At 54.7% G+C, this 19943-nt stretch overlaps 4 protein-coding genes across 4 annotated transcripts; 2 read left to right on the top strand and 2 right to left on the bottom strand.

The window, feature by feature from the left end:
* The first annotated feature begins 4728 nt into the window (after positions 1-4728).
* Positions 4729-9624, top strand: LOC128279105 (paternally-expressed gene 3 protein-like). The gene is made up of 4 exons (XM_053017827.1): positions 4729-4824; positions 6917-7822; positions 7875-8504; positions 8592-9624. The coding sequence occupies exons 1-4, from the start codon at positions 4819-4821 to the stop codon at positions 8841-8843; spliced, it is 1794 nt and encodes a 597-aa protein (XP_052873787.1). The 5' UTR covers positions 4729-4818; the 3' UTR covers positions 8844-9624.
* A 328-nt stretch (positions 9625-9952) lies between these two features.
* LOC128269400 (trypsin 3A1-like) lies at positions 9953-10951 on the bottom strand. Its single transcript, XM_053006852.1, has 3 exons — positions 10658-10951; positions 10234-10568; positions 9953-10145 (listed from the first exon to the last, which is right to left on the bottom strand). The coding sequence occupies exons 1-3, from the start codon at positions 10949-10951 to the stop codon at positions 9953-9955; spliced, it is 822 nt and encodes a 273-aa protein (XP_052862812.1).
* Positions 10952-11249: 298 nt separating this feature from the next.
* On the bottom strand, positions 11250-13252 carry LOC128269102 (40S ribosomal protein S4). The gene is made up of 3 exons (XM_053006463.1): positions 13234-13252; positions 12519-12777; positions 11250-12019 (listed from the first exon to the last, which is right to left on the bottom strand). The coding sequence occupies exons 1-3, from the start codon at positions 13234-13236 to the stop codon at positions 11493-11495; spliced, it is 789 nt and encodes a 262-aa protein (XP_052862423.1). The 5' UTR covers positions 13237-13252; the 3' UTR covers positions 11250-11492.
* Positions 13253-13971: 719 nt separating this feature from the next.
* LOC128269055 (serine/arginine repetitive matrix protein 1) lies at positions 13972-19783 on the top strand. Its single transcript, XM_053006401.1, has 5 exons — positions 13972-14104; positions 14301-15273; positions 15364-15556; positions 15622-16203; positions 16348-19783. Exons 1-5 carry the CDS (start codon positions 14093-14095, stop codon positions 18458-18460), a joined length of 3873 nt encoding a protein of 1290 aa, XP_052862361.1. The 5' UTR covers positions 13972-14092; the 3' UTR covers positions 18461-19783.
* Positions 19784-19943: the final 160 nt, after the last annotated feature.

Genomic DNA, 19943 nt, shown 5'->3' with positions numbered 1-19943 from the left:
CACGGCCCATTAATAAGCGGATTATTGGCACACTGCCGAGCCGAGCTTGGCGGAGGCAATCGCGGCGATCCCTTTTGATCTTTCACCCCTTTCAAGAGGTTGATTCACTGTGGGGCGCGGGTTTAACCATGGCTTAAATCGCTTCAAATGCCTTCAGATCCCGGGTTTTTTTTTCTCGTCACCCTCGTCCAAACCAGAACCAAACCGAGAGCCACCGAAAACTGACCGGTCCAATTACCTCAAGGTGCCGAATCGATTATGTTTGGCGCGTTGAAACTCAATCTCGCCGACGAGATCGGCGATTGAAGCTCGCTTTTTTGTGTATGTCCTGCATGCCCCAAAAAGTGTCACGACAAAAAACCGGAGTGGAAAAATCGATTCCGCATCTCAGGGTCTCTCTCTCTCTCGGGTAGACTGGAAGTCGGGTATCGACTGCCCAAAATCGATTGGACATAATTGAAAATGTCATAATCACCAGGTTGATGCGAAGGCCAGAAGGTGCAACGCGCCACCTTCGCACCCTTAGCCATCGGATCGCCCTGCGGGCGTTTCACACCCCGTTCTGAGGCATCCTCCGGCGTGGGTTCTACCGCCATCATCGCCATCGTAAGTGTCGCGTCCGCGAGGCGCTACTCGGGGCGCGACCAGTCGAAATAATTTCGATAATTGATCGTTTAAACGAGCTCAAAACTAACGTAAAACACACAGGCCCAGCCCAAGTCCAGCCTCCCCCCCCCCGGGGGGCCAAACGTCAACGTTCGAACCGATGCAGGTGGCCGACCGGTGGCTGGTGCCGCGGAAGCGATGTAGGTGTCATGTGGATTCCTCCGCACCCTGGCACCGGCTCGGGCCCCTGCCGGCCACGGAGTGTCCGGTCGCGGTTGCGCAATGCGTGATCACGCACGGGCGATCGGGCGATCGTTGCAGGCGACGCATTTCGCAAAGAAAAGATCGCAAGAGAGTGCGGCCTGCAACGCACAAAGTGGTCCGCACCACGAGAGGGTCGTTGTGCGCAAGGAATGTGCGTCTAGCGCACCGTGCACCGGGCGGCCGTTTCCTCTACACACACACGCTCTCTGTACTCCGGCCCCCAAAAACCCCGAAGGCTTAACCCGACCGGCGTCGCAGCCGCGCAGCAGCCGCACCCAGTGCGCGAACTTGAGCGGCCCGTAGAACCGGACCGACGGAGACGGCCGACGGAGCTGCGGTGCACAGCCCGCGGTGCTCATCGATACGTACTCGAAGCTAATTACCATTACCGAGCGGCAGAAATTGAATCTACTTCATCAGGTTGAGGCTGACGGTCAACGACGGCTCTCGGTGGCTCCCGAATCTTGGGCAACAGAGCCGAAGCCCAGGCTAACACTCGACCGAGAGGCACCTCGCCGAGAGGTACCTGACCTTTGGAGGCTGTTGGGAGTCCGGCGGTCGCCATGCCGGTTCTCGGCTCTCCAGCATCCGGTGCTCCGGTGGTGCTGCGGTCCAAAAAAGGGAATCGTTCTTGTGGCCGCTCCCTTCTAGCCGCGATAAAGCGCGGCGGCCGCCGGTGACCGTGTGCGTGTTCTGTGGCCTCCAGCTGACCACTGCATCTTACTACCCCACGCATCGCGCACGCTGGATGTGGCGTAACCATGAATCTGAAGCTGGAGATGAAAGTGAAAGGCAAAACCGCAGCACCATCAGCGACGCCACCCCAGGAGGACCGAGACCTTTTTTCCAGTCCTACCCTACCCAGTCAGGCCCTATCGACACCGCTGCATTTGATGACGATCGCGCCGACGACCAGCAAGGCTCCCAGGGACCAGCGCACGCACCGACCTAGCACCGTCTCACGCAATGGACGCGAATGGTCACCAAAAAAGAAAACTCCCAAACCCACCCAACTCCGGGGGCCAGCAGCTCAGACATGTGGCCACAGGGTCCACCTTTGAACCGTGGCACGGTGCATGGCAAGGAAAACCCCAACCACCTATCCATCCTTGCCATCCTTGGGGTACATTGTCGTGGGCTGGTGTTGGTGGTTTGTGTGTTTGATGTGCGTTTTATTTGCTCGAATTAGCGTTTTATAACCGGGCCACCAGGGGGCGCCCGGCCGCCGTTATTGGCGCTATAAATCAGTATCAGGGGTCAGCCGGTTGTATAACCGTTGTGGATCAGTGGCAAAACAGCCGAACCGTTTATCGTTCGGTCGCCGAAGAATTGGCATGTCGTGTTCGGCCAATTTATCCACGTCGTAAAACCGCCTACCGTCGCTCCGTTCAATCGGAGTGCAATACATTTGTTCTTGAATGTGAGTCACGAGTTACACATTTTAGGCGGGAGATCGAGATCGCCAAACGGGGACCTACGGAATGGTCAAACAGGTTTGCCGGCGAGTTATTGCCACCAAATAGGATGATCGAGCCTTAAGGGCCGTTTCTTAATTCTTCTACACCCATTAGCACCGGTGACATCAATCAAGCCGAGCCCGGACCCGAAAGGCCCACTTTTCGTCAGCCGTCTTCGACCCGATCGGCCAATTATGTCCCATAAATTAGATGCACACACTTCACATCGGAAGGCTAATCACATTTCATTGCCTCGTCCAACCGACCTAGTGGACATCGATCGCGCGGGATCTTGCGACGGGCTTAACGCGAGCGCAACTCCAATCAACCCTGCTCGTTACACAACTCGGGCTAACCCTGAGCGGAAGTACTCAAAGCTCTTTCCTACACCATTCCGAGTGTGCACCGAAAAGCGAACGTCACATACACAGCCACGGCAAGGTCACCGACCAACCGACGATGATTGCCCATCAACAAGCGGATCGATGTGACAAATCGAGTTCGAGTTCGACTGCACTGGCCCGATTCGCTGGAGGTTGCGTCAGGACGAATGACGGCCACAAACGACCACAGGCTATGCAGGACAGGCCGCTCCTAGAGAGACCACGGAGACCTGTGCTCCAGATTGCTCCAGATCGACTTCTATGGTCATTTTGGGCCCCATTTCTCCACCACAATGTTTGGGGCCCACCCCTCAAAGGCCACCACCATCACCGATCGGGGTCCGTTAGCGCAACAAGCCGCCGTGAAATTAATCAAAGTCCAGCTCACCGGCACGCCCTGGCCCGATGGCGGGCGACAGTTTCGTCCGCCACCGCCTGGACGACATCGACCGAAAACCTGTCTAATTTCATTTTAGGTACCACCGCTGCGCACCATTACTCTGTTGACGCCATTACGCAATCGTGTTCTGGTGTTCGCCGCCACCGCCGCCGCCGCTCGGTTCAGGTCGGCTCGGTGTGCCAGCCAGCAGTTCCCTGGCTGCAGTCCTGCCGAACTTTAAATCACAGCCGACAAATGGGACTCTAACGTCAGGGTCTCAGTGCTGAAGATTGCGACCCAATTCGAGCGCCGGCGGCCCTTACCCTTCGCTAGCTTGCCGGCACGCATCGGCGATCGGCATGTTAATGACCGGTGCGCACCTTAAATGGTGACTCTTTCAAAGGGCCAGCAAGTTGATGGGTTTTTGTTCATGCTGTTTTGGGGCTCGAAACGTTCACCGATCATCGTCGAATCATCGAATGGATCTCGATCATTTCTAGTCGCCAGGTGGGCCCTTGAAACTGCAGGCCTCAGAACCTTCCTTTGCAAGTCTTATTAATTGAAGGAGAGAAGCCACATCTAAAGCCTTCCACAAAAAGGGATCGAGCTGTCGGGCATAATTGTCAAGGGCGGGCGGACAGCATCCCGACGTACCAGCGCATCCTGCCCGTCAGCTTCCACCCTCTCTCGGTGCTCCCCGCTGGCGATGGCGACAGACAGTCACAGATTATGTGACCGCAGAACGCAGAACGAGAGAATGTGCCTGGCCGGTGGTTCGAAATGTGTATCAAACCGAGCGGCAGAGTGGCAGTCTCAAGCCGAGCGATCCCGGGGTGGGGATGATCTGCGCGATCGAATTCGAGCCCCCTCCCCGCGGCCGAAGCCGGAGAGGGAGTTCCGACCGGGCCATGCCGGCCCATCGATTGACCGTTCAACCCCCCTGGACCACCCAGCCACCGGCTGAGAAAAGCTTCCAAAAGCTTCACGTCGTGCTCGATCGAAGGCTTTAGATCGTGCCGATCGTTCGCTCGCTCGCTCGGGTGTGTGCCACCCCGGGTATTGGTGAGCACGGGGCTCAGGAAGGATATCGCGACGCGAAACGAGAGCAGGTTCGCCGTGAAAGCACGCACACGCAGGCGCGCCCCGTGCGTGTGCCGTTCGCACCCAGAACCGCCGCCGCTTGGTGTCGGTTGTGAAAAGTCAAGAAAAGTCCGCGCCCTGCTCCACAATCACACAGACACACACGCGAGCTGGCGCTGGGAGGGAGTCGGTGTCGGCGCGTGTTCTGTGTTCCCCCGGTGGCCCGGTATACCTCTCGGCTCGGGCGTTCCTTTTCGGGGCCGGTGACCGGTGACACTTCGCGTGCGCTATATAAGAGACCGGAGGACCATGCCGACCATTCAGTAGTAGTAAAGTAGAGTACGCCGCTCTACGCCTATGTAGAGCGCCAACTTTTCTCACCTCAAGGACCTTCGCCACCGTCGTTGTCGTCGTCGCCGTTGTCGCCGCCGAGTTTGCGCTGGTACGGATTTCGGTGCCCCGGACTGTGTCTGTGTGTGTGCGTGCGTGTGTATATTCTATTGCCGTTTTTTGCCCTCATTCTAGTGCAGAGTCCCAGATTGTGCATGTGAAGCGCGTTGTGAGCGGTTGGTGAGCTTCGAGTGCGTCGGTGTCCTGCGCTGAAAGTTGCCCGACAGTGGCTAACGAACAGTGTCCTTAGGGAATCATTATGAAGGTGAGTGATCGCGTGGTGATCGCTGTGGAAGCTATGAAGCGCGATCGACGTGAATTGCGGTGCAACGGAGTGTTAAGGACACTTTTTGTCAAGTGTGGAGCTGAAACTGAAACCGATCGTGCTCGATAAGAACAATCTACGCCTGCGGATACCCGGGTGTGCCCGCCACATCGTTAACACGCACAACCGCGACTACCGGTCGACCCTCGCGACTAAGTGGATCCGGATGTTGTTGAGAGGGCGACGTTTTGGAAGCATGCCCCAAATGTTCCGAATTCCATCGGCCTGGCCATAAATGGCAATGGGTGGCTGGGCTCAGGGCTGGTCGGTTGTCCGGTGAGGGCTGTCGAGGCCTCTGTTCCGCGGTCCGTGCGATCACGCGACCCGGCAATGATCTAATTGCCTGCCGCGGCGACGGCGACAGAATCGTGAGCTCGAGGTTCAATGAAATCGAGAGTATGCGACGACGACGATACGCGCAAGGTGAACGCGCAATCGTCGGCGTCGTCCAGCGTCGTGATGCTCGGCGGATACCAGCACGGACAGCGGCTGACCACCGTGTATTGCGCGAGATGCCCGAGGGGCCACTGACGCACCGAGCTTGGGGTTGAGATCGATATCGAGGTCTAACGTGCGTCAGGTGAACGCCGCACGCCGGATTATGTAAAGCGGTAAGGCGTCGCCAGGCTCGCAGGGAGAACCTGCTAACCTTAGCGCGCGTGTGCCCCGCAGTACACGGTTCTGCTGTGCGCAACGCGATATCCACTAGCGCACCGCCACCACTTCTGATGCAATTGGTAAAGAGTTTTCTGTTTCACTCCACAAATCGACACTGGCCCTTTTAATGACACCTTTTGATCGGTGGCTCACGAACCCGTTATGGTTACCGAGCACGGAGCACCGAGATCGCGAACTTCCCACAGCGTGCAGAGCGCCGACGACGAGTCCGCGATTTACGGTTCTCCCGGCGCACCGTAGGCGTTGACCAACGGGAAATGCTAAATCATGCTCGCGGGCTATTGCGCCCCGCTGGGGTGGTGACAAATGTTGATGCAAGGAACGCCGACGGAATACCCGCGTCGTGGATCCGGCTCATCCGGTAAAGCGAATGGGACCTTGCCACTGTGAGGGCGTGATCCACACGCTGCAAAGGCTAACCGGATCCAAGACTGGCCGGATATGACGGGGGTTTGAAGGCCACACTCTGCCCATCAGCAGGAGCTGTGAAGTATCATTTGTGGGGCACTATACCGCTAAGTCTAGTGTGCCATGCACACTATTGTACTCTTCATGAGACTCATTAGCGTTCTAGTCATCGTTGAAGCAGCCGAGCAACGATGAAAAATTCCCAAAAGTGTTCTCCGAAATGGTCAGATCGATACACCTTTTAATTCGAGTTTCTCACCGACCGGCATTCCCCAAGGATCGGGCCACGGCCCCAGTTATGTTGAATTTAATGAGATAGATACCTGATACCCGCCGAGTGCGCCCACTTGGAGGGCCAAATATTTGGTCAGGCTGGCCAATGCTGGCCGGCGCACCCCGTAACAACGGACGGTTAATTGAATCGTCACCGAGCACCGTTCAGCGAGTGTGACAATGTCACCGACTCCGGCCCGCAAACGCACATCGAATGTCATCGAGTGTGAAGGTGCGTCAGGGTGCTCGCCACGGTTTGCTCCATCGCTCCAATTTGGTCAGACAGGTACACCAAAACAAGTTCGTTAAGCGACACCACCAAGTGATCAGGTATCTGATCGATACGACCGCAGCCGCGAGGTTTGGAGAGTTTAAATGTCTGCATCGAAACCGGTGACCGCCGGGGTCTGGTGGTCGTCTCGTTAGTAGGTCACACAGAACCTGGTGGCGTTCTTGGGGCTTGGGACGAACGCCACCTGACGCGCGTAATAGAACCGCGGATTGCAACAGCACATTTCGCAACATTCTGCACTTGTCCCTGCCTCCGAACTGGGTAACGATTAGATTGTCCGTTGTCGCGTTACGTCGCGATCTACCCATCCGTCGATCGGGTGTGTGAAGTCACCAAAGTGCCATTTTCTAACAGTTCTTTCTTCCACCTTCCGCGACCTAGCTTTTCGCTGCCCTTCTGACGGTGGCCAGTCTCGCAGCGTCGAGCTTCGCGAGCCCGGTACCGGACTGTCCGCCGAGCGGGCATGTCGGTGGCTACGCGTATCCAGCCCCCACCGTCCAGTTGTCGGTCGGTAAGGCCATCAACTCGGTCAGCGTGACGCCCGGTTTCTCGTCCTACTCGGTCGACGGTGACGTCAAGTATGCCTCCGTTGGACCTTCGTACAGTGCGTACGAAGCGTCACCGGCCTACAGCGCATATGGTTCGTCCGAAGCCGACCTGAAGCTGACCAGCTACGAGCCGGCCGTGAAGACGGTGGCCGCCGTACCTTCGGTGGCCTACGCCAAGACTGCCGGTGTCGTGTACGCGGACAAGTCCCCGGCCGCCACCTTCGCCTCAGTCGTCCCGTCTGGCATTAGCTACGCTAAAACGGTAGCCGCCACACCAGCGTACGTCGGCTCGGTCAGCAAGGTATACGACAGCTCTCCGGCCTACGTCTCGAACGCATATCTTCCGCCGGCGGTCAAGACCGTCGTTTCGGCTCCCGCCAGCGAATACTCGTACGTGGCCAGTCCGGCAGTCAGCAAGTATGTTGCCAGTCCCGCCGTGTCTTCCTATGTCTCCTCGCCGGCTGTAGCATCCTACGTATCCACGCCGGCGGTGAGCAAGTACGTGGCCACACCGGCCGTTTCCAGTTCGTATGTACATGCGGCGCCCGCCGTTAGCTATGCTGCTGCTCCAGCCGTTAGCTACACCGCAGGATACGCTCCAGCTGCCAAGGTTGCCGCCTACTCTCCGGCTGCCACTTACGCCAGCTATGCTCCGGCTGTGAAGGTTGCTTCCTACGCTCCTGCGGCCAGCTACGCCAGTTCGTACGCTACCACATCCAAACTGGCTTACGCTGCTCCAGCTTCCTACTCCTATGCTGCTCCGGCCGTCCCCGGCCTACGCTTCGTATGTATCTGCCCCAGCTGTAGCAAAGGTGGCCACCGCCTATGGACCAGCCGTCGCTGCGTACAGCTCCGGTGCTGCTGTCTCCGGATATAGCCACGGATCGGGCTACTCGGCGTACTCGGTTTCTCCGGCCGTCTCGAAGGTTGTCTCTACTCCGGCCGTCGCCGCCTATAGTGCCGGTCCGGCTTACTCATCTTACTCCGCTGGTCCAGCCGTTGCCGCGTACAGTGCTGTTCCCGCTGTCGCTAAGGTGGCCACTTACAGTGCTCCAGCCGTGGCTGCGTACAGTGCCGGCCCTGCTTATTCGGCGTACTCTGCCGGTCCAGTGGTCTCGAAGGTTCTGACGACACCGGCCGTTGCTGCGTACAGTGCTGGTCCAGCCTACTCCGCTTACTCCGTCAGCCCGGCCGTCACGAAGTACGCAAGCTCTGCGGCCCTGGCTGGCTACGCCACGACCGGTTCTTCGCACGGATACTACGCCGCCGGTCCGGCGCTAGCGACCGACCACTACGGAGGCTACCGTTACGCTGCTGCTGCCCCGGCCCTGGCCACGGCCTACACTGCTCCGGCCACCGTTGTCAAGACCGTTGCTCCGACCGTCGTTAAAACTGTCGCCGAAAAGTACCTGGAACACTACGTAAGTAGTAAAACGAGACCGACCGAGTAGCTTTGGACTCTCAAGACTTACTTTTCTTGGCATGCTTGCTCCAATCCTTCTTCACAGGACGATAACTCACGCTACGCGTTCGAGTACGGTGTGAACGATCCGCTGACCGGTGACATCAAGCACCAGAAGGAGGAACGTGATGGAGACGTCGTGCGCGGCCAGTACTCGCTGGTTGAGCCGGACGGTAACGTGCGCACCGTGGACTACTACGCCGATTGGGCCACCGGATTCCACGCCACCGTCACCAACAGCCGGGACCAGGTGCACGCAGCGAAAGTGCTAGGCAAGCGCGACACCGTGAAGGCGTAAGGCCGCCGCTCCAGCTTGCCCAAGCCAAACGAAAGTAGTGGTTGGTTCCGGTTGGGACAATTGTTGCTTCACTGTACAGAACGGAGCACAGATCGATGAGCGAGAACGTTTCTGCGGACGAGATTCCGATATGGTTGAATCCGTTTGTGCTAGCCCTGACTTGAGTTATTGTTAATCTTGATTTTTTTTTTATATTAATTCTTATCACACTACTATCTCCTCATCGCCTCTTTGCGTCCGGCCACTGGCCATCGGCCCTTCTTGACCAGCGAGTTTTGTTTTGTGTTATTAATGTATTTATTGGATGGCCAAGATTGAGAAGGAACTGGACCGACAAAAGGACCGGCATTGCACACGAACGAACACACACACAGGGCACGTCCACACACGGCTCGTTAAGCAAATGCGACGAGCTAGGAATGATTTCATAAATTTGTGTATTTTCTTCTGAATTCCCTACCGATTTCGGACTTCGAGTTTAGTCGCTGTAAATATAAATCCACTCCATTGTTTGTGACAACAACATCATGAAGCCCTGTACATTCAATCTTCAGTCTCAATCTCAACAATCTTGCGTTTATGCCTTTTTTGTCACAATTATACTCAACGGTTCCCTTCTTCATGGGTCCCGTCTTCTGTTCCAACGTTCCATCGCGTTAGCAGGAACTCTCCAACAGCGCGCGGCCAGATATCGGGACGTGGTCGGGACGAAAACAGATCCTCCACGTGCGCAACGGACACCAGGAACGTTGAAAAGCTGCAAAAACGTGTCAGCATGTGAGCGCCCATTTTGTTTCTTGTGATAGAAGTGTCATACAAATATATGTATTTTTATTATCTGGTTTTACTGCTCTTTCTAAACGTTCGTGGGTTTATCCGTGCTGTATAATGCAGCCTGCAAAAGATCTCTTCGATAAGCAAGACGATAGATTACGTCCGGCGGTATGTAAAGTTTCGTATTCAGATTGCTCAATCAATTGCATGGTGACCCAACGAGCCAATCGTACTTTGCGTGGATTAGATAACATTTGATTTCTCAGCCCCAGCAACTAGTTCACTGTGATCGGTGATGGCGGCTTAGTGCTGCTCAAACATGTTTTACATATATTTTATACATTGGCATTCTCGCGAATGAAAGTGCGAATGGCGGGAGCAGCAACGCGAGCATAAACTCCTGGCAGATTGCCGAGACAGAGTGGCGATCCCCAGGAAACGATACCGATTTGACGACCGTTGTTGGTGAGTGGGCCGCCGCTGTCGCCGTTGCACGCATCACGGCCCGCTTCACTGGCACAGATCATGCTTTTTATTAGGGTGAAACAGAGAAACCACGGCAAACCGTTAAGGGAAGTGCTTTGGGAAATAAACGAACGAAACGACGTGAACTTACTTATCGGTAACACTCAGCAACGACCAGCTGCTGCGACAGCTTTCCTGCGAGATAAGCGGAACATCGACCGCCATCAAATTGATCGGCAGAGCGCCAATAGGACTGGTGAGACCCCAGCCCGACACGACGGTACGCGTTCCGGCCGGATAGTCGGTTCCTTCCGGTGCCAGAGTAGCGGCCGCAATATTGGCACCGACGAATGACGTCGTAATACGGACAACGCAGACATCAAAGTCTAAGGTACCATCGTTGTACGACGGATGATTGATGATTTCCGCTGCCTGGAACAGGATACCACCCGTTGTCCTGTCACTGCTTCCACCACGGAAAGTGATCTTCCGGTACGGAGATGGTGCAACAAAGCGTCATTTAAATTATGGAACTTGGTCAGGATTGAAGTCGATATATTTCGATGGCTACTTACCGCCGCCACCGGTGGAATTGGGAAGGTACAGTGCGCAGCCGAGAGAGCATAGTTGCTCGATATCACCGACGCACCGCAGATGTGGGCTCCATTCTGGCGAAGCGACAGTTGGTACGGGAAGTTGGCAATGTTCACCTCGGAACCACCGACAATTCTGCCCCCATCGCGGCCTGGTGCGGGAACGGGCAACACAACGCCTCGCGGAAGGCGACGCTTCGATAGGTACAGGTCTTCTTCTTCGCAACCGGCCAAAGTGGTACCGATCAGTAGTGCAACGACGAACAGCGATTTCATCCTCTATCTGCTTTATATTCACGCCAACGGGACTTCCGTAACTGACCAACAGCGGTTAGCGATGGATGGCTTAAATAATTCTGCGCTACCGTCCCACGGAGATAAGGTATCTTAACTAGGCCTCCTCCTTTCGTAAATTGGGAAATCCTTCTACGTCAGATTACAATAAGATTCCCGTAGATTAATTCCGTTAATCGCTATTGGTGCTACAAAACTGGATGAACTTTCGCACATTGCAGAACCGTTCATTCCGCGAGAAGGTGCGAGTTCTCAATTGAAACAAAGCGCGAAACGAATGGCCTTTTTGTATGTTCTAGATTTTATTTCCCACCGCCGTTTGAAATAGATCTAGACCATTTCAAACGGAAGTCACTTTCTCCATTTCCACACAAACCAACACGGAATTGTTGTTTCTTATTCACCGACGACACCATCGGCTCGCCAGCAAACACCTGAGAGGCCGCTGCAGCATTTTCCGCCCCTACGAATTAATGGTCGTCGTCGAGTGAACTCAATCACTCCTTCTGGCAGCCTCCGCTTTTTAGTGGGCAGCCTTGTTGGCCAGTCGACGGTCGCGCTCCTCCGAAATACTCAGCTTCACACCCTTGCCCTTCGGCAGCGAGATGAATGCCTTCGTGCCCTTGCCAATGATGAACACGTTCGAGAGCCGCGTCGCAAACACATGGCCGGTCGTGTCCTTCACGTGCACAATCTCGAACGATCCCGGGTGCTTTTCGCGCAGGATCACCGTACCGCAACGACCCAAATTCCTTCCGCCGGTGATCATGCACAGGTTACCGGGTTCAAACTTCAGCACCTCCATCACCTTGCCGGTGGCAATGTCGTACTGAATCGAATCGTGCTGGTGGATGGCCGGGTCCGGGTAGCGGATCGTGCGACCATCGTGCGTCAGCAGGAACGGTACCTTCTTCGGGCCGATCTGGACGCGCTTCACCTTCAGCAGCTTGTACTTGGCCTCCTCGGGCGTAATGCGATGCACCGTGAAGCGACCCTTAACGTCGTAGATCAGACGGAAGTTTTCACCGGTTTTCTCGATGTTGATGACATCTGGGGAAGAAAGGTGGTCAGAATGACGATTAGACACTCGGTTCACTACCTTCCAAAAGCCTCCACACAGCCTTAATGACATTTCGTTATCCTCCATCAAAAGTGTTATTGATAAGCCATCCATTGCCGGACTTTCAATGACCGTCGACGGAGTGTTTGCTCTCGGCACACATTGTTTGACAGGTGACGCTCATAGTTTCGCAGACAACCCGCTTCGATAAGGCCAAACGATTTGGCGCGATTTAAGAAAGAATGGTACAATTTTCCGATAGTTTGCTTTCACATTGTCCTCCATCAAATATGTTATTGATAGGCCACCGACAATTCAGACCTTCAATGACCGTCGACAGAGATGATTTCTTCTTGGCCACAATTTTTTTGACAGGCGACGCGTAGAGTTTCGCAACCAACCCGCTTCGATAAGGCCGATGGAACACTGCTCACAGGCTGGCTGGCTGGCACACACGATACGATACGATGTTCCGCAAGCAATACGTACCCATGAATCCGGCCGGGTAGTTGGGATCGGTGCGAACCTTGCCGTCGATCTTGATGTGACGCTGCATCACGATCTTCGTCACCTCGGTGTTGGTGAGCGCGTACTTCAGGCGGTTACGCAGGAAGATCACCAGCGGCAGCGATTCGCGCAACTTGTGTGGGCCGGTGGATGGACGCGGGGCAAAGGTGCCACCGGTTTTGTCCAACATCCATCCTCGGGGAGCATTCAAACGCTTCAAATGTTTCTTCGGTCCGCGCGCCTACAAAGAAATGGGGTAAAGTTAGTAGGGTAAATTACACAGCCCTGTTACAGCAGTTGCAGTCGATCGAAAGAATCGCTCCGAAGTTCAGTTCAAGTTTTGCAGTTAATTCGAGTACCTGACATGAAGATATGACTTAAAATGTTGGCATGTTGACAGTGTATTATAAAAACCCACGAATCGGTTATATTTTAATCACGGAACACAACTAAAAGTCGAAGCCAACCGTGAAGGTAACAATCCGGCTTGCCGAGTATCAACAACCACTATCTTACATGTGGCACTGCAATCCATCGCTTTGAGAGCTCAAAAACAAAGCAAATTCACTGAATATCACATTCACCGTGTACCTCGGACTTTCAGTATTCCATTGGACTATCCCAAAAAGATAAGCCAAACCATTTATAACGTGAAATTCGCGATTTAACAATCCAAAACTCGTCGCACATTACTTACCATCTTGATAGTTCAGGGCGAAAAGAAAACGACAGTCAAAATGCCGGAAGTTGTCACTTGGCGTTCAGTGGCTCACCGGTATTGACGTTTACAAAACATCACGGAAGTGCAGTGCAACCGGTTCGAACTGGCCCGGTTGATGGCATTAACGTTTTATATTGTTTTACCACGCTTTATAGGAATAAAACACACATTCGAACACTGTTTGGTCATTTTCAATCGTCATTTTACAATTGGAACCTCAAATGTTTGTCCTATATCAAATAGGTACCGAATGCCCGATGTAAATTGTACCAGCTAGGCCGCGTCACATAGCGCCGCCGCCTTTGTCGACGCCGCCCGGGTTGTTTAGTGCCGAAACGGCGCCGTTTTCGATCGGGCCGTCAATTGACAGGACGAGTGACGGGCGGCTTTCTTGAGCCTTTTTTGCCGAGTATTTTTCTTGCTACCACCAACGAGAACGCCATTTTGCAAAGGCCGCGCGTACACTGGATGTGTTTGCTTTCTGGGTTCCCCGTTCCGCGAGACAAACGTGCCACAGAAGTGGCTTTGGTCGAGGCCGCTAGCATCGCCGAGCCGTTCTGCAATGAACACGTAAATAAGGGGAACCGCCGCGTACACCGCCAATCCGCCTGGGGCCTGCCGAAATCGCTCTCTTTTCGTCCGGTGGTTGTGCTGCTCGGTTCGGCTGCAGGTTTTGCCGGGGTGTTCCCAGTCGTCAGGCAAAGACAATTACGGTTCGCGCTTCGATCAAACAGTTTGGGCACTGATTAAAGATCGTTCGGACCGTTTTGCGGTGTTGTCGGTGCTGTGAAGGTTCACTGCTGAGTACATTGTTTTGTAACTCCACGGACGCAAGATGATGTTCACTGTAAGTATTGCCCACCCGGCACCCGTGCGCTGGTCATGTGTGTGAGGGACGAACAGTGAAGTTGTGCAATGTATCACTGGCCAGGTCGCTATCAAAACACCCGAACCAATGTTACGACACCGTTCTTTGCCCCCTTTTTATCGCGTACTCATAAATATTTGTGTTGTTTTCTGTGGCCGCACGTCGGTTCTTATAGGGAACAAATCAGCAGCAGGACTCCCGGTTCTCGGACAAGGAGAAGAAGCTGTTGAAGCAGATGAAGTTTAGCGACAATCTCAACAAGCGTGTCGACATGTCGAAGGTGAAGCTGGACGTGCTGCGGCCGTGGATTAGCCAGAAGATCACGGACATGCTAAACATCGAGGACGACGTGATCGTTGAGTTCGTGTACAATCAGCTCGAGGAAGAAAAGTTCCCTTGCCCGAAGAAAATGCAGATCAATCTGACCGGCTTTCTGAATGGAAAGAATGCTCGCGTGTTCATGGAGGACCTGTGGTCGCTGCTGCTGTCGGCACAGGAATCCGAAACCGGCATACCGGCCGAGTTTATACAGCAGAAAAAGGACGAAATTCTGAAGCGCGAAGAGGACGCCCGGCTGCTGGAAGACGGTGGCCGGGGACGGCGCTCCAGAAGTCGTACTCGCGACAAGGACGATACGACGGGAAAATCGAAAGCCAAGAACGTTGTGAGGCAAATGTACAAACCGGAGCCGGAAGACTATGTCGACGAGGAGGAAAAGATGATCGAAGAGTTCATCGAGGCGGATGTTCCGAAGGAGTCGAAGAAGTTACCACCTACCGTTGCGCCGGGGGAAGTGACCAAGAATGATGGCAAAGGTGTGGCGGCGCCACCCTCGGACAAAAGTTCCCGGGACGGGACGGGAACGGGAGTCCGCCGAAAGTCGGGTGAACGTGGTAAATCGACCGAGCGTAACGATAGAAATCGCCGCAAGTCTCGTGAGCGCTCGCGATCACGGACCGATCGACGGGCATCATCCCGCGACCGGAGGGCTTCGTCGCGGGAACGTAGATCTTCACGTGATCGTCGCCGATCACCGGTGGATCGATCGCGTAAACGCGGTAGTCGCTCGCCGCGAGACAAACGTGTAAACGATCGCGACCGGCGACGATCCCGCAGTAGCTCTCTGTCCAAGAAGGACAACAAAAACGGTAAGCAACGAATGACAGCAAAGTTAAAAGTTTAAATGGCGTGACCTAATACTGAATTCACCGGTTTTCACCTTCGCTTCGTTCACTTAGGCAACGGAAACTCAGCCGCTTTGTCCAAACTTCAATCGAAGCTCATGAATATGGCCGAAGGGAAGAAGGCGGTTAAAAAAAGTGGCAGCGATTCGACGGTTGGTTCACGTTCTAGAAGCCGATCCGGGTCGGCCAAACCGACCAATAGAAAACCGACCCCCGAAAGTCGCTCACGATCCGGATCGAAGCTCAGGTACGTTGGCTGCCCTACCCGCACGTCATTCCTGCCGATGCGTGATTGAGAGCCGTCTATTTTAGGTCAAAAAAATCGAAGAAAGGCCATCCCGGCACACGATCTCACAGTTCAAACGATTCTTCGGATTCCAGTTCGTCCAGCAGCGAGGATGAGCGGAAGGCAAACCCGACTGCCGCGGCTGGCAGTAAGAAGCGCAATGGACGAAACAGTCGCAGCCGTAGCCGTAGCACGAGCCGCAATCGGCGAGGCGATACGTCACGTAGTCGCTCCGGAAGCAGCCGATCGGTGTCCAGGGGTCGAAAGCAGGACGTTGATTTCGAGATTCAAAAAAAGGAAAACAGCGTGCAGAAGAAGCGCCACTATCGTTCCAACAAGGACTCTTCCGACTCGGAATCGGAAGCGCATCCAAACAGAGGACCGCCAACGTCACGCCGGCGACCGGCCGATGGTGACGGGCCAGACCGTGGTGGTAAGCCCGGCGGCGGCAGATCGGGTGGTGGTCGGGCGGATCGCGATCGACGCTCACTGTCTCGCGGGCGAGCTCGTGAGGATGCTCGTGGGCGCAACGCTCGTTCGCGGTCTCGCTCTAGAAATCGATCTCGTTCGAGGTCACCGAGGCGTCAAATTGCACGTGGAAATACACGGTAAGAGCGGATTTTTAGAGTTTTAATAGCCGATCTTTTCGGCCCAGAACTGGCACAAGAAAGTTTTGATTATCGAAAGGGTTTCGATCGCCTGATTCTTTTACACCGCATATTAATCTTGTTTTGCTGTTTTGCACTTCTTAGTGATGGTAATTTTAATCGTCGACGATCACCACCATCCCGTGGTGGCGGAGCACCGGGACGGGGACCAGACAAGGACAGGGATCGGGAGCAGCGGGATCGAGAACGAGACCGCGATCGTGCTGCAGCTGGCAACGCATCTAATCAACAGCAACGTTACGCGAGTCCACCGCGAGGACGTCGTCCCGAACCGCGGGACCAACGTACCAACCGTGGTGAGCGTCGCTCAGGTGACAGTGGTCGCGATCGCGAAACGCAAAACACTTCCAAGTGGCGTCGATCGAACGAACGCGAACAGCATCCGCCACAGCAGCAGCAGCAGCAGCAGCAACGTCACCAGCAAATGGGGCCACCGGCATCCAATCGGTACGACGATCGCGATCGAAACCAACGAGAAGCTATCGGGAATCGAAGTTCGGGTGCCGGTGGCGGTGCTCGCCGTGGAAGTCCAGAACGGGACAGTGCCGAACGGCAAGATAGGCATTCAAACCGAAGTGGTAGCAGTTTGGTTCGAGGTCGTAAAACTTCCGAAAGTCCCGCCGGATCGACGGGTAGCCAGCGATCCACGACCGCCAGGGCTTCGAATGCTCGAGATTCCGTCGAAATAGTGACGGATGACGGTGTCGGTGGTTCAGCGACTACAGCCGAGCGTAACAGCCGTAACTCGTCCGATTCAAAAGGAGCTACGATCGTAGAGCGAGGCCATAGTGGCGAAAAGGAAGAACGTCGTTCCGCCGGAGCTCGTAAGCAACAACCGGAAATGGCCAGAAAATCGGACGAACCAACAGTGGCGGCTACCGTTCGTGAACGGTCTAAAGAAGGCTCCCTTAAATCGGCCCCGATCGAGGATGCTAAAAAGCATCCCAAGCATCCTGCAACCGTCACAGCGTCTCGCACCGCCCGGTACAGTCGGAGCCTTTCGCGAACACCTTCACCGTTCCTCAAACCACACGAACGTGAGGCAGGCCTCAATGTTTCGGGTCAGCGAAACGAAAAGACAACCGCTGCAGCACCAACGGCCCAGAAACAGCTCGTAAAGGCGACTAAAGTGCAGACAAGTGGCAGTGGCAAGCAACAGCAGCACCCGAGCTCGGGCAGTGAAGAGGACGACAGTTCCGGTAGCGAAAGTGACGAATCGCAAGAGCTAACTAAAAAAGCGAACCGACGAGAGGACGGCGAAAGAAAACAGCGCGAGGCAACGGCGGTGGCGGCGGCACTCAAGAAGGAGAAACTCAAGCGTAAGCAAGATTCGAAGGCGCACCGTGGCAAGCACCGCTCCTCTTCGACGTCCTCTTCGACGAGCAGCGAAGAGGAGGAGGACGACGATGACGACGACGATGGGCCCGCGGACAAGTCCTCCGACGAGAGCCACGCCGATAAGCGAAAGTCGAAGAGCAAAGACCGACGGCCACCAAAGAACGCTCCTAAAGCGTCGACCCATTCGGCGGACTTTGCGCCCGGCGGCCCGGTGGATGATCATCGGAAAAAGTTTGCGACCGTAGCAGCACCACCCACGGCGAAGGAGAGCATTTCAAGAAAGCACCGGGACAGCCCATCATCAGCCGACCATCATCAGCATGGCAAGAAGCGCAAACAAACGAGCACTTCGGCGGAGGCCACCCGAGAGGCACTTGAAGAGTCCACGAAAGTGAAACTGAAGGAAAGTAACTCCTCGAAAGTGAGGCTTGCCGCCGCGTCATCGACTAAGGCTCCGACCGCAGGCACCGCCGTCGACGAGCGGGATTCCTCCTCGTCGAGCGATTCGGAGCGCCAGCGCAAGAAGCGTCGCAAGGAGAAAAAGCGCCAGCGGGACGCTTCGGAGGACGGTAGCTCGTCGGACTCGGAATCGGGCGGCAAGCGCAAGAAGCACAAGAAACACCGGAAGCATTCGAAAAAGCACAAGAAACACAAAAAACACAAGAAATCGAGCAAATCGAGCAAGTACCGTGGGGGCAGCTCTTCGTCCTCCTCCGACGACGATGCGGATGCTGGCGGTACGGTGCGAGCGAAGAAGGGCGCACCGGTCGGTGGTGCGGCCATCAATGACGACCTGGAGAAGCAGCTTCGGGAGCGGGCCCTCAAATCGATGAAGAAGCAGCAAAGCACTTCCGACTGAAAGCGCTCGGTGCCGTCACCACGGCGGCACTGGGGCACGAGGCAAGTCACTGTCACGCATCGCCGTAACGACTAGGCGGACACGACGGACACAGCCGGCAGTTGGACACACTAGAGGTAAAGTAAAGGGTTTTTGCGTTACACGGAACGCAGCACGGAGAGGTTGGCTACATGATTCCTAAGAACTTTTGAGGTGGGAAAGAACGGCCCCGATTTTTTGAAGATAGCGCCGCAGGGACAAGCGGCAACATTGTATAAATAGACTCTAGACGAATAGGATGGGTTGGGCCCGCGAATCCTCGGGGTCCTCCGGGTTTCCGAAAGAAGCTCTCGACCCTTGGCTTGACAGATGACGGTGTACGATAAGTACACGGTTCAATCGAAGCGATTTCAGGAGTAAAAGTTAGTAAGTTATGAAAGTGGCTTCACCGGCCCGGTCGGTTGAGCTGCAAAGAGGCACAGTTCTTAGAGGAAGAAATTGACAACATTATATCCAATAGAGACACACACACACCATTCTGAGCTGGTGAATGTGAGTGGCGTCCGTTTGGCACACTGAGTTACGGTTTTACTAATAAGCGCACGAGTTCGGTGGCCGTTGATCATCGTACACCTGGAGGTACTGATCCGTTCGCGTTCCGGAACGAGCAACGGGCACATCCAGGCCATGCTGTGTTAGAGGAAATACTTGAAACAAATGATATCCACACTCGCGGTAGCCAGCCACGATCCAACGATCTTCGAACACAACTACCACACACCAGGGCACTTGACATATTTTTTTCTTATCACTCTCTTGGACCTTGCACGCGCGCGCCCCACAAATCACCGTGATTGGCCCGGTCTGCGGCTGGGGCGGCAGATTATTGAACAGAATGTTTAGCTTTAAGAAAACCATCCTAGACTAAAGTAGCAACCGCTAAGAAGTACTAAGTTAATGAATCCTCTCTCGCTTACCGGAAAAATGAGTGTATGAATTTGTGTGTAGGTCGATAACGGATCGTAGATCGCACACCACGATTACGATCTACTTGCGGCAAACCCACATTAAGGAGAAAGCGCTGGTGTCGAAATTGGTCTACTAGAGGCGCCCGAGTACTACAGATACGACGAATGCTAGAGGACTCCAACAGATCCGTACGTAGCCGGCCCGTAGTCGAAGATGGATAGTGGAAGCGTTAGCGGAACAAAGGAAAAACAAATAATATAAACATAATCTCGCATCGTGTGAAATTTGTCTCAATTTTCAAAACAACTTACCGCGACCGGCAAACAACAGCATGGGGAAACAAACATCAACCAAAACAGAAAACGCTAATAAAGAATAACCGTATAGAGAATAATTCAACGTATCTCACACGGCACACGGCGCAATCGGACGGCGGCTCACATATGAAAGAAAAACTCGTGTCGTGCGCACACGGATTCGACATTACTTTCTTTCTTTTCCCCTCCGGTCAAGTAATCGAAACAAGGGTCTGCGA

The sequence above is a fragment of the Anopheles cruzii genome, chromosome 2 (genome assembly GCF_943734635.1).
Source record: "Anopheles cruzii chromosome 2, idAnoCruzAS_RS32_06, whole genome shotgun sequence".
Classification (NCBI taxonomy): domain Eukaryota; kingdom Metazoa; phylum Arthropoda; class Insecta; order Diptera; family Culicidae; genus Anopheles; species Anopheles cruzii.
This window is presented reverse-complemented; position numbering and strand designations above follow the sequence as displayed.

Bases quoted from the DNA above. Each gene is read 5' to 3' on its own strand.
- LOC128269400 (XM_053006852.1), bottom strand. From the start codon at position 10,951: ATGAAATCGCTGTTCGTCGTTGCACTACTGATCGGTACCACTTTGGCC. The intron at 10,569-10,657 runs GTAAGTAGCCAT...CCGTACCGGAAG, and splicing joins CAATTCCACCGGTGGCGGCG to ATCACTTTCCGTGGTGGAAG. The intron at 10,146-10,233 runs GTAAGTTCACGT...CCTAATAAAAAG, and splicing joins TTGCTGAGTGTTACCGATAA to CATGATCTGTGCCAGTGAAG.
- LOC128269055 (XM_053006401.1), top strand. The intron at 15,274-15,363 runs GTAAGCAACGAA...TCGTTCACTTAG, and splicing joins CAAGAAGGACAACAAAAACG to GCAACGGAAACTCAGCCGCT. The intron at 16,204-16,347 runs GTAAGAGCGGAT...TGCACTTCTTAG, and splicing joins ATTGCACGTGGAAATACACG to TGATGGTAATTTTAATCGTC.
- LOC128269102 (XM_053006463.1), bottom strand. The intron at 12,020-12,518 runs GTACGTATTGCT...TTTCTTCCCCAG, and splicing joins CTACCCGGCCGGATTCATGG to ATGTCATCAACATCGAGAAA.
- LOC128279105 (XM_053017827.1), top strand. The intron at 7,823-7,874 runs GCTTCCTACTCC...GCTTCGTATGTA, and splicing joins AACTGGCTTACGCTGCTCCA to TCTGCCCCAGCTGTAGCAAA. The intron at 8,505-8,591 runs GTAAGTAGTAAA...CCTTCTTCACAG, and splicing joins AAAAGTACCTGGAACACTAC to GACGATAACTCACGCTACGC.